This window comes from Papaver somniferum, chromosome 8, assembly GCF_003573695.1.
Source record: "Papaver somniferum cultivar HN1 chromosome 8, ASM357369v1, whole genome shotgun sequence".
NCBI classification, from domain to species: domain Eukaryota; kingdom Viridiplantae; phylum Streptophyta; class Magnoliopsida; order Ranunculales; family Papaveraceae; genus Papaver; species Papaver somniferum.
In genome coordinates, this window is record NC_039365.1 from 110,386,902 (window position 1) to 110,398,800 (window position 11,899).

General features: G+C 38.1%; 3 protein-coding genes across 4 annotated transcripts; 1 reads left to right on the forward strand and 2 right to left on the reverse strand.

Annotated features, from left to right (window-relative positions):
• Positions 1-821: 821 nt before the first annotated feature.
• On the forward strand, positions 822-4,333 carry LOC113304791. Of its 2 annotated transcripts, XR_003338406.1 has the most exons (3): positions 822-948; positions 2,380-3,454; positions 3,817-4,333. XR_003338406.1 is itself a non-coding variant. In XM_026553934.1 (2 exons), the coding sequence occupies exon 2, from the start codon at positions 2,385-2,387 to the stop codon at positions 3,246-3,248; it is 864 nt and encodes a 287-aa protein (XP_026409719.1). In that variant the 5' UTR covers positions 822-948; positions 2,380-2,384; the 3' UTR covers positions 3,249-3,775. The 2 variants fall into 2 exon arrangements, 1 of the variants encoding a protein (XP_026409719.1); XM_026553934.1 differs by lacking the exon at positions 3,817-4,333 and having other exon boundaries at positions 2,380-3,775.
• A 4,650-nt stretch (positions 4,334-8,983) lies between these two features.
• Positions 8,984-9,559, reverse strand: LOC113305914. The gene has a single exon (XM_026554902.1). The coding sequence runs from the start codon at positions 9,557-9,559 to the stop codon at positions 8,984-8,986; it is 576 nt and encodes a 191-aa protein (XP_026410687.1).
• An 883-nt stretch (positions 9,560-10,442) lies between these two features.
• Positions 10,443-11,084, reverse strand: LOC113302039 (putative glycine-rich cell wall structural protein 1). Its single transcript, XM_026550876.1, has 2 exons — positions 10,778-11,084; positions 10,443-10,714 (listed from the first exon to the last, which is right to left on the reverse strand). The coding sequence occupies exons 1-2, from the start codon at positions 11,049-11,051 to the stop codon at positions 10,629-10,631; spliced, it is 360 nt and encodes a 119-aa protein (XP_026406661.1). The 5' UTR covers positions 11,052-11,084; the 3' UTR covers positions 10,443-10,628.
• Between the last annotated feature and the right edge of the window lie 815 nt (positions 11,085-11,899).

Below are 11,899 nucleotides of genomic sequence, written 5' to 3' on the forward strand. Positions count from 1 at the left end.
TGAAGGGTTCAACACAATTCAAGAACTATATAGGAATGTGAAAACACGTACGGACCATTCTGAGATTCCTGATTCAAATGTTACTCGAGATTTACAAGTGTCATAACTATATTCTCCTTTTCTGCTATGGTTCAGGAGTTTAAATTCAAATGATGCCCTAACTTCTACTTCTTCAGGGCTTACTAACTGTATGAATACGTAGACGTATCCCTCGTTAGCTTGAACATTACCGTCATGTGGTTATAGAGAATAAATGTGGTGCGTGACTTTCCAATTTTTTCCAATTCGTTTGTAAGCTGAATCCTTCTTATTGTTGCAAATAATCAGGGCAAAAAAACCAATTGCACCGAGGCTCCATAGATGGGGTGCGCGACAATACTCCGGCCATTAATTCTTAAGAATATAGCATAGGGAATATCAATTTGGGACCGGCTAATAATTCATAAGACTTTTTAGATAGCATAGGGGATATCCTTTTTTTTTTTTTGGAGACTAAATCCGCGGTTAATTCGCATCTGGTCCATATCACCTGCTAATCCCATATATCAAATTCGCGGATGATTAGGCCGGACGCGGTTGGATTTTCCAAATCCGTAATTTTGACGGATTGAACGCGGGTAACCCCTAATCTGCATCCATTTGTCCGTTGCACACCCCTACTGATAATAATAAAAAACATATTTTTTTTCCGACCTTAGCCTGATTTCCCTTTCTCTAATTGCCAACATATGGGCCCGTGTGATGTACGGGCTTAGAGATACTTCTTTTTTTCTTTTTTAATGAAGGAGGGGCTTCGCGGGCTTAGAGATACTGGTATAGAAGAAAAGACCAGAAAGAGACGACTCTCTCTAAGAAGTAAGAACTGTAAACTGTAAAGGTAAAGCAAACAGCCTCTTTTTCTCCGCAAATCCTGAGAAACTTCTAAGCTCCATGGTACCATTACTCTCGGTAAGTTTCAAAATCCCCATATTTCCCTGGATAAGGTTTAACATCTAGGGTTTAAAGTTGTGAAATAGAGGATACATTTGAAGGTATTATGGACGAGGTTTAGGTTGATGATTTTCAGTTAATATCGTCTCAGAATTTTGAGTTCAGCTCCATATAGAGCAATTTATTTTATTTTATTTTTGTTGTTGTTAAGGTTGGTATCTGTATGATATGCTTGCTTGAAATTGTTACTGTGATCAATCATCAAATCATTTGAGTTGGACATGAATACATAATGGCTTTTGCTGATCCCCATATATCCTGGTCTTACATTAATAACTAAACATAGGGTATAACTATTTAGTGTCAGGGCTGAGAGCTTATGGCTTATGCCCTCTAGGGTAAGATTATCTAATTCCTATCTGTGAATGAAAATTCAAAACCTATAGTTAAATACTGTAGCTGCACAACATTTGTGTGGCAATACACTAGTAGACTGTAAAAACGCACAACTTTTGCGTGGATTCTTCATAATACAACAATGCTCTACTATATCCTGATGTTATGGTGTACTCTTTTGAAGTTCATTTGTCTTGAATAGTTTAAGTAATGTAATATCTGAAGCCAATTTTTATCTTATGCATATAGTTGCACGGTTAGGTTACGAAGGTTTCTTGAAGTATTTTATATTCGCCAAGGTTTTAAAAAGCAAAAGCGTGGGGCGAAGCGCTCTCATACTAAAGCGTAAAGCGGAAACTAAAGCGTAAAGCGTAAAGCGGAAACGAGCTTTTTAAATATATAATAATATGTATAAATAAGAAGTTGCTAACTTAATAAAAGAAAACTATGAAGTTCGGACATAATAAAAGGAACAATTAAACTAACTAAGCATATGGCATACTGATACTGTCTATTCTACCTAAAAGCTTTTAAATATGCTAGCCACGAATGTCTGCATCATTCATATCATCATGTAGACAGTCATCGTCATCATGTTTTCATGCCCCATAAATTAGGTTTATTAGTATTTAGTTAGAAAACGTGAAACAGGCCCTACTGGGCTTCAAAGGCAAGCTTTTTATTTTCTAATTTAAACCAATTCGTAAAGCGGCGCTCTAGAAGCGCCTAGGACCTGAAGCGCAAAAAGGCGCCCAAGAGCGCGCCCCACAAACGCCTTTTTAAACCATGATATTCGCGTTATAAATACAGATTTGCAGTGCCTGCAAAACTATAATTTTTTTCTTGAAGGTTGTCCTCTGTTTACTTTTCTCTAATGTGACAATTTGGCATTCATCTATTCCAGATACCAAAGTTTAGAGTTTCCTGTTTTGAAGTTGATCCTTGATTGGAAACCGCATATTTTAGTTTGTGTTCATGTTGATAGTTTTTCGTTTTGGTATCCCGTGGATGGGTGTAGTTTAAACGTTTTAAACTTTTCCTTTATTTGATCAGGAAATATGTTGGAACATTTAAACAAAAAGAGTGAAAAATGTACACCTCGAAGAAGAGTTCCGTCCACACGAGATTTTCCTATTGCTTGTGGGAATAACTTTCTGATAATCAGTAGGATGGAGTGTTTGAGATTGCTTTCTTCTTCAGAGAATATAAATCCGAGTGATGAATGTTTTAGTCGAGAAAGTATGCAATCAGAACATATGCTCGAGGCTGGTTTTAGAGAGAGTAGTGACAACGTTCAAGATGGTCACTGGAGCCAATTCAATAAGAGAAAGGCTCATGAGGAATTTGAGGATCCAGGTCCTATTGCTTGTGGGAATATCTTTCCAGTAACTAGTAAGATGGAGTGTTTGAGGATGCAGGTTGATGAGGAATTTGAGGATGCAGGACCTGCGTCTAATCATTCTGAAGGAAACAAATCTATTGTGTTAGCACCTTATTCTGGTGAGAGGGTGATTGTGCAGGCTCTCATGGCTACAAACAATTGTCCATGGAGGAATACAGCAAAACGATTTGTCAAACCGCCAGAGTTCATGGCTACTCCAAAGAGTACTCAGCGGAGGCAGGCAAAACAGGTTGTCAAATCTGAAGGTGAAAAATCTATAGTTTTGGCATCAAGTGAGAGGATCATTGTACAGGTTTTGATGGCTGCACCATACTGTCCATGGAGGAGTCAGTCAAAACGATTTGTCAAATCTCAAGGGCTCATGGGTGCACCAAACGATCCATTGAGGGGGCAGGAAAAACAACTTGGCAAATTTCAAGGAGAAGAAAAATCTATTGTTCTAGCACCTTCCTTTAGTGAAAGAGTTATTGTACAGGGTCTCATGGCTGCTCCAAATTGTCCCTGGAGGCAGGCAAAGTGAGATAACAAGTCAACAGCACATGGTATAACCAAAAGAGATGAAAAATCTATTGTTCTAGCACCTTCCTTTAGTGAAAGAGTTATTGTACAGGGTCTCATGGCTGCTCCAAATTGTCCCTGGAGGGAGGCAAAGCGAGATAGCAAGTCAACAGCACATGGTATAACCAAAAGTAAAGTTAATAAGCAGGCAATTTCCTTATACTTCAGGTACATCATATCCCTTGTATTTTCTAGTTTGTTTATATTAGAAAAAAAATAAGACCACCACCATGTCAAATGTTTTGAAATGTCCGAAAGACTTATTAAGGTTTCACTGATTAAGGAAATTAAATAAGTTCGTTACATGCTATTAAACCTCAAGGTTTTTCTTTTTCCTTTTGATGAAGAGCATGAAATTCTAGATGGTTTTAGCACTTGTACATTGTCATCAACTAAAAAGAGTTCCTTGTCTGCTTGTATATATATCTTTTTCCTTTTCCTTCTGTTGGTTTCCCATTTGAATTTCTGTTTTACATGGGATGCTGATGTTATCATAACTGGATGTACTGAAACCCCTGTGATGGTTTTAGAGAGTGAAGCTTCAGTGAACAAGCTGAAGGAGAACGAGAAAATCACGTATCACAAACAAGGGGGAAGCAGGACCTACAGTGAGGAGGGTATCATATCATTTTCTTATTATGCATCCATTGTATGTCGCCAATAGAATGTACATATCGTGGGTCGAATAATCATTGTTAAAAGAGACGGTGTGAAAAAGGAAATCATCCATACAAATCATAGAATTGCAGAAGATTAAAACCACATTAATCATTGATCACTATCTCTAAACCAACAATCAGCAACAGGAGGGGATATCTGGTGATTGGATGATGTCAGTTTCTGCAAGGAACAAGAGGAAGTCATCTCCCATCTTATTTTTAGCTTTGTAAATATTTAAGGCAAGTATGGTATTACTGTTTTAGTATATGGACAGATGAACACTAGCTATAACTTATGAAGAAAAGGAGTAGACCTTTGCATAGTATCCTCGTGCATTTTTTTATGAGCATCCAGGAATCTTCTTTCTTTCTTCTTTTGAAAAATTTAAGGCTGTTGAGTGAATTTTTTCCGACTGTCATTTTAAGTGTTTTTTTTTCGCTGTCACTCAATATGTATATTTTTATTTTTTGCGAAAAAGGTTAAATATAAAGAAGAACTTCAAAAGGATATTGCAAGCTTACTGTCCCCAACAGTTTTCCAATATAGTTACGGAAGCACCACTTGATCTTGAAAGCTCGCATGAAATAAGACCAAATACCACTTGATCTTGAAAGCTCGCATGAAATAAGACCAAATAACCCGAGAATACGAGCAATGTTAGAAGAGATGGTCGACAGTCTCTATCTGCAGATCACAAAGCTTACATAGGTTAGAAGTAATAGGAATACCACAAGCTTGTAACATCGAGAGAGTTGGCAAAAAGTTTTGTAACGTTGCCCATATCATGAAGCTAACCTTAAAGTATTTCTTTGCACTTAGGAAACTCAGTAATGGACTGAAGTGTACATGGAACTAGTAAAGTGTTATCCAGCAGCTTTGAGTAACAAGACTTCACTTTAAAGTCATCTTGAGTTGCATTAAAGTAGAAAATACTATCCTCACCTCTAGCGGGAACTGGACGGTGACCAAGCAGATTTAGGATTGTTTCTTTCATCTCCGGTTCCTCCCTGGTAAATAAAAGTAGACTACTACGCAACACTGTTAAATTCACGATAAGTTCTACCTTTCTCATTAGATATTCAAGGTATTTATACATCAATATGACTTGGTCAGCACGACACAAGAGTTGTAGAATACGAGAACTCTTCCTAATATAACTCGTAACAAACTTAAAATAGAGTCTGTTTCCTAATACCCTCCCTCAAGATGGAGCATGGAGATCACAAATGCCCATCTTGGACATAAGAAACTGAAACTGAGTTTTCCCTAATGCCTTTGTGAAGATATCAGCCAATTGCACCGTTGTAGGAGTATAGGAGGGTGATATAATCTTCCGTATGATGGCATCTCTGACAAGATGATAGTCCACTCCAATATGTTTTGTTCGCTCATGAAATACTGGATTCTGAGCAATGTATAGTGCCGATTGGCTATCACAAAATAGATTCATCCCATGCATATGGTAAACTCCCAAATCACTAAGTAACTGTTTCAACCACTTCAACTCACATGTTACTGCTGCCATAGATTTATATTCTGCCTCTGCTGAGGAGCGAGAGATTGTATGCTGCTTCTTAGTCTTCCAAGACACGGGAGAAAAACCAAGAAGAACAAACCAACCAGTTAATGAATGTCTAGTCAATGGACAACTCGCCCAATCTGAATCACACCATCCTTTTAAACTAAGACCACTATCAGAGCGCAGCAAAATTCCTTGTCCTGGATTCTTCTTCAAATATCTAACAACACGAAGTGCTTCTTCCCAATGTTCCACTCTTGGTTGTTGCATAAATTGTGATAAAATATGCATTGAGTAAGCAAGATCTGGTCTTGTGACTGACAAATAAATCAAACGACCTACCAGCCTTCTATATTTTTCCACATCACCAAGTACAGCTCCTTTCACCAATGCTAGTTGATGATTCGTTTCCATTGGAAACTCTGCAGGTTTTGCACCCAATAATCATGTTTTCATGATAATGTCCAATGCATATTTTCTTTGGCATATGTAGAAACCTTGTTTACTACGAGCCACTTCTAAACCTAAGAAATATTTCAACTTTCCAAGATCCTTCATCTGGAAACATTTTCCCAAGTAAGTTTTAAACTTCTGAAGTTCAACTAGATCATTGCCTGCCACAATCAGATCATCTACATAAACTAAGACATTCAGCTGCATTTTTCCTTTTGTCATAGTAAAAAGAGAATAATCTGAATATGACTGTTTGAAACCATAATTCTTCAAAGATGTTGATAACTTTACAAACCAACATCTAGGCGCCTATTTTAGGCCATATAATGATTACTTCATTCTACAAACCATATTAGAATTTCCTTTGGAAAATCCCGGAGGTATCTTCATATACACTTCTTCCTCCAGATCACCATGAAGAAATGTATTATGGACATCCATTTGATGCACTTCCCAATTCTTAACTGCTGCAACAGCTAGAAAAGTACGAACTGTTGTCATCTTTGCCACCGGTGCAAAGGTCTCATTGTAATCTAATCCTTCAACTTGATGATTCCCAAATATGACCAATCTTGCTTTGAGACGTATCAGTTTCCCATTTTCATCATACTTCTCAGTGTAAATCCATTTACTTCCTAATCCCTTCTTACCTGGTGGCATTTCCTCCAATTCCCATGTTCCTTGTTCCTCTAGAGATTTTATTTCTTCGGCCATGGATTTTTGCCATCCTGGATGCTTCATAGCTTCTTTGAAGTTCTTAGGCGCATTTCCAGCTGTTATAACTACAAGAAAATTTCTATGTGCCACAGAAAAACGATGACAACTAACATAATATATCAAAGGATAAGGTGTACCTGAGACCGATGATTGTGTAGGTTGAGTGGAAGGTGGACTATTTTCTCGTACAATATGCGTCACAAAACCTTTGAGTCTGCTAAAAGGAATTTTCTGACGTTTTCCTTTACCCATCTCACTTCTATTATCTTCCACAACTCCAGCTGACGTATCACTAGAGAGAGCATCCTGTGTACTCTCCTTAGGATTTTCTTGAACACCTACTTCTAATTCTTCTGCTTCATATTCAATATCAAGCTGTGGTTCTTCATTATTTTGTTGTTGTTGTTGTTGTAGCTCAAACGGTTTATATCCAATATCTTCACTAGGTAACTGTACTTCTTCTCTATCCTCCTCATCACTCCAACATACTTCGTTACTGGATGAATCAATATTATTTGACTTCCCAACATTTTCCATCATGTATGGAAACTGGTGTTCATAAAATTCCACATCTCTTGACACGATAAATTGTTTTGTGTCTAAGTCATAAAATTGCCATGCCTTCTTACCAAATGGATAACCAAGAAATACACACCTTCTTCCACGACTTGCAAACTTATCTCCTTTACTGTTTTGATTATGTACATAACAAAAAAACCCAAACACTTTCAACTGATCATATGGTGGCTGCTTTTCAAACAGAATTTCATATGGAGTCTTGTTATCTAGTAAAGGTGTTGGCGTTCGATTTATCAAGTATGCCGCAGTTAATGCACACTGACCCCAGAACTGTATTGGTAAATTAGATTGAAATCTCAAAGCTCTTGCAACATTCATTATATGCTGGTGTTTTCTCTCAACTCTCCCATTTTGTTGGGGTGTACCAACACAAGATGTCTCAAATATTATCCCATTAGTCTTAAAATATCCACGCAAAGTATTAAATTCTGTTCCATTATTACTTCTAACATGTTTGATTTCCTTGCTAAACTGACGTTTAACGAGAGCAATGAAATTAAGAAATACCATTTCAACTTCAGTTTTAGATTTGATTAAATAAATCCACACACCTCTTGAAAAATCATCAACTATTGTTAAAAAATAATGAGCTCCACAAGATGAAGGTGTCTTGTAAGGCCCCCATAAATCCAAATGAACCAACTCAAATATACAACTAGATTTATTCTGACTATTAGGAAAACTACCTCTACGATGTTTTGCTCGTGGACAAATATCACAAGCATTATTATTCTTCTTAGATAACGAACTCACAACATGTATCTTTTTCAATACTTTTTCTGAAGGATGTCCCAATCTTTGATACCACAGCTCGTACGAATCCCCACTTTTATTGGAGGTACACCACGAAACAGATATAGTCCACCTTGTCTCTCACCCACTCCAATCACCTTCCTCGTCAACCGGTCCTGTATAAGACATAAACTGTTAGTACATTGCACAACACAAGCTATCTCATCGATCATCTATGTGACCGAGATTAAGTTACAATTTATCTGAGGTACATAAAGCACATTATCAAGTTTCAAACCACCAGGAAGAATCACAGTTCCAATTTTATCAGAGTTCGCATACTTTTCATCTGGCAAACCTACTGAGCATGCCTTAATATCTTTTACTTCTATCATGTCATCTATATTGCATGTGACATGATTCGTATCTCCTGTATCTATAATCCAGGAAGCCCGATGTTGTTTACCTTGTAGTTGAATTTTTGATTTGTTTGAACTCAAAAACTCAAGTACTTGTTGAAGTTGAGCTGCTGTCACACCAGTCAAGCCAGCTCCATCTGTAGATGTCGTGTTTGACTGCTGAGCTGCTGGTATATTCAAGTTATTTGCACGAACAGGATTGGTGCTGCCATATCCTCTGCCACCTCTTCCAGATGCAAAACCACCTCGACCTCTACCACCAGCTCCGCCACCTCTGCCATATCCTCTACCACTACGAGGTCTGTCTCCCCACCATTCAGGATAACCAATTATTTGATAACACCCATCATCAGAGTATCCCTCTCGATTAAAATGCTTCCAAAAATTTGAAGCATCATAAGTATTTGTGGTTGCTCTCTGTTCAGGTTGTACCTTAAAATCCATAACGTTTTCCTGTACGTCCTTAGATAGAAGAAAATCTCCCATTCTCAACCGTTCAGAGTTAACTATCGTCTGGTATGTAGCATCTATTGATGGTAAAGGATCTCTTGCTAATAATTGTTCACGTAGTGACCCATACACACTTATTAAACCAATCAAAAAATAATGAAGATAATCTTATTCTCTCAAAGTAGTCACCTGACTTGCGATATCATAGGTGCAATGACCACACTTGCATTGTGGTATTTTCATATTTGTCACCAGGGCACCCCACAACTTATTTAATCTTCCAAAATAAACAGCTACACTTTCAGATTTACCTTGTTTACACTCACTCAAAGATAATTTTATTTGACAGATTCTTGTACCACTTACCACACAAAATCGTTTCCGCAAGTGTGTCCAGAGAAGAGCAACATCATCATAATCTCCCAGTGTCGATCGTATGGAAGAATCCAGGGTGTTTTTAATCCAGGAAACAATGGTTGATTGAACCGCAATCCATTCCTCCAATTGTTCAGGATCTGTAGGTTCTTTTATTGTGCCGTCAACAAAACCAAACTTTCGTTTGGCTATTAATGATCTTCTAATGGATCTAGCCCATTCATCATAGTTAGTTTCTCTTAACACAATCGGGGTAATAAGAATACCAGGACCATCACTCGATCCTAGATGATACACCGGATTTTTCTTCGATGAATCATGCTCCGGTTGTTTTCCTTTTTCTCCGTCTTTTGATGTTTCTTCTACCATTCTGATTAATGACAAAAATTGATTTTAGGATTTTTAGGGTTTTAGGGTTTTAACCAGGCTCGATGCCATGTTAAATTCACGATAAGTTCTACCTTTCTCATTAGATATTCAAGATATATATACATCAATATGGTCAGCGCGACACAAGACTTGCAGAATACGAGAACTCTTCCTAATAAACACCCAACTTCTATCCAGTGAAATTGAATCTTTGACTCTAACCAGATTATTCTTAAAGGTTACATGTCGCTTGGAGTTCAAGCTTCAAAGTCAAACCATTCCTCCACCTGCCATGCCAATAAAGAAGTGCCTCCCCGTTTCAAACAACACAACTGCTTATGTAGACCATAAATTGTTTGGATTCTTTGGAATTTAAATACCTTTCCGAAGTCGTTGTCCCTGTGCCAGATTTGAGTCACGAGGAGTAAGTTCATTAGGCCTGCCTTGTTTCTAGTGGTTGATTCCAATGCATGATCAAATTAGGAAGAAAATGTGAAAATTATGGAAACCTTCATCTATTTTGGTACTAGAAAAAAGAACCTTCCCCTTCATCCAAAATTGGACGGAGGGAGTAGTAGTTTAGCATCAGTAAGATGGGATTATATGGTGCATATACATATTCATGCACATGTCTCTGTTTGTGGGCTATTTGATCGGCAACATGTGATTTGATGATTGTACTACAAATTGTTTGCCAGTTTGCAAAGAATCGAATTAACCCATTTCCTTGCATAAAAATCGACTTGTCGACTTGGATTTGTTAGAAACAGTTGTGGTCGTTTCTCTGTAAATGAACTTCACGTATAACTAATTATGAAGGCATAGGTAGAAACTTGACGGAGAAAATAGTATCTCTTTATTCATTCATATCTGTATTGTGATTATAGCACACGAGTTATAGGCTTATAGCAAACATTTGTTTTTTAACTAGCATACATCATATTCTACCGTTGAAGCTTGTGATTCCTACATCATGCGAGATCTTGGGCTTTTTAGTTGATTTTGTTTGTTGTTGCAGAAACCAACGGTTATCAGCTATTGCAGGTCTGTCAGAACTACCATTTCCGCTTTAATTGCCTCCAGGAGAAGTGTTAGAGCCGCTCCCAGCACCATGACCTCCACTGCCAAACCCTGATCCTGATCCAGTTCCAGTCCCTGATCCAAACCCATACCCAGCACCATAACCCCATCCACCTGCAGGACCGTTTGGAGATCTACCTGACCCGGAACCATAACCCCATCCACCTGCAGGAGTTGATCCCCAGCCCCAGTTGTAGTTCCAGTTTCTACCATGACCAAAACCGCTACCCCCAACACCAACAGCTACACCACCTGTTGGTGTTTTAGCACTAGGTGCTAACGCCGTCTCTGATAAGTCTGGTTTCTTTTCACCACTGTTGGCGTTACGAGCCAAGGAGGCAGAGGTTAGTAAGAGGAGGAACACCAAAATAAGGTGAGCTCTGTTAGGTTTCATTTCCATTTGCATGTGCATAAAAGTTGTTAATTTGTATGTTTTGAAGACTGTTTTCCGGCTTAGATCTCTGTTGGGTTGCATGAGTTTTGTATTTATAAGTACTAGTTTTTTGTGTTGGTTTCGTGACAACAACATTTATTCCGTTGTGCGTAGGGAAGAAAAAGAAGAAACCTAATACTGCCCCCACCAGATTTTTTACCCACTGCCTCTTACTTTTATCGACACCCTTATCCACAACTTTCATCGAGCCCATCCGTTGCTCGACAGAAACGTCTGAATGGCTGTGTCTGGACGAGCCAAATGCAAATGCTGGAAGGCATGGAAATGGACTTTCGCCCAACAAGAGGAGGTTGTCGACTTCAATTCTCTGCATTTGCATGGGTTGGATTTGTTGAGTGTTTTTCTTCTCATGGAGAGTGAGGTCATAAAGTTCTGAGTGGAAAATCATAGTTGGGAAGTCGGCAAAATTTTATTTTTCTTCATCTGTTGTTTACTATGATAGTTTTCACCATCCAAACAAAATATTTTCTTTGGAAGTTGACTGAAAGATCCTCCCATTATCCCCTCGTGCTCTCTTGTGAAAGTGATATGTTATTTTATATCCGCACACGTAAAAAAATAATATTCCTCTCCCTTTTCAATCCTGGCAAAGAATATAGATACTTCGTTATCCGGTTTAGTTTTCATTTTGCTTGAGACTTGTGACTTTGTGAGCTTACTTATGATTCACGGAAAGATCCACATGTAGTCGGTATTACTCGTTTTCGTACAGGGATCGACCATAGTAGAGTTAGTTGCTGAGCTGAGGTGTGTCAGGAGAAAAAAACAGAAAAAAAAGAAGAAGTATAAGGTGTCAGAACAAAATT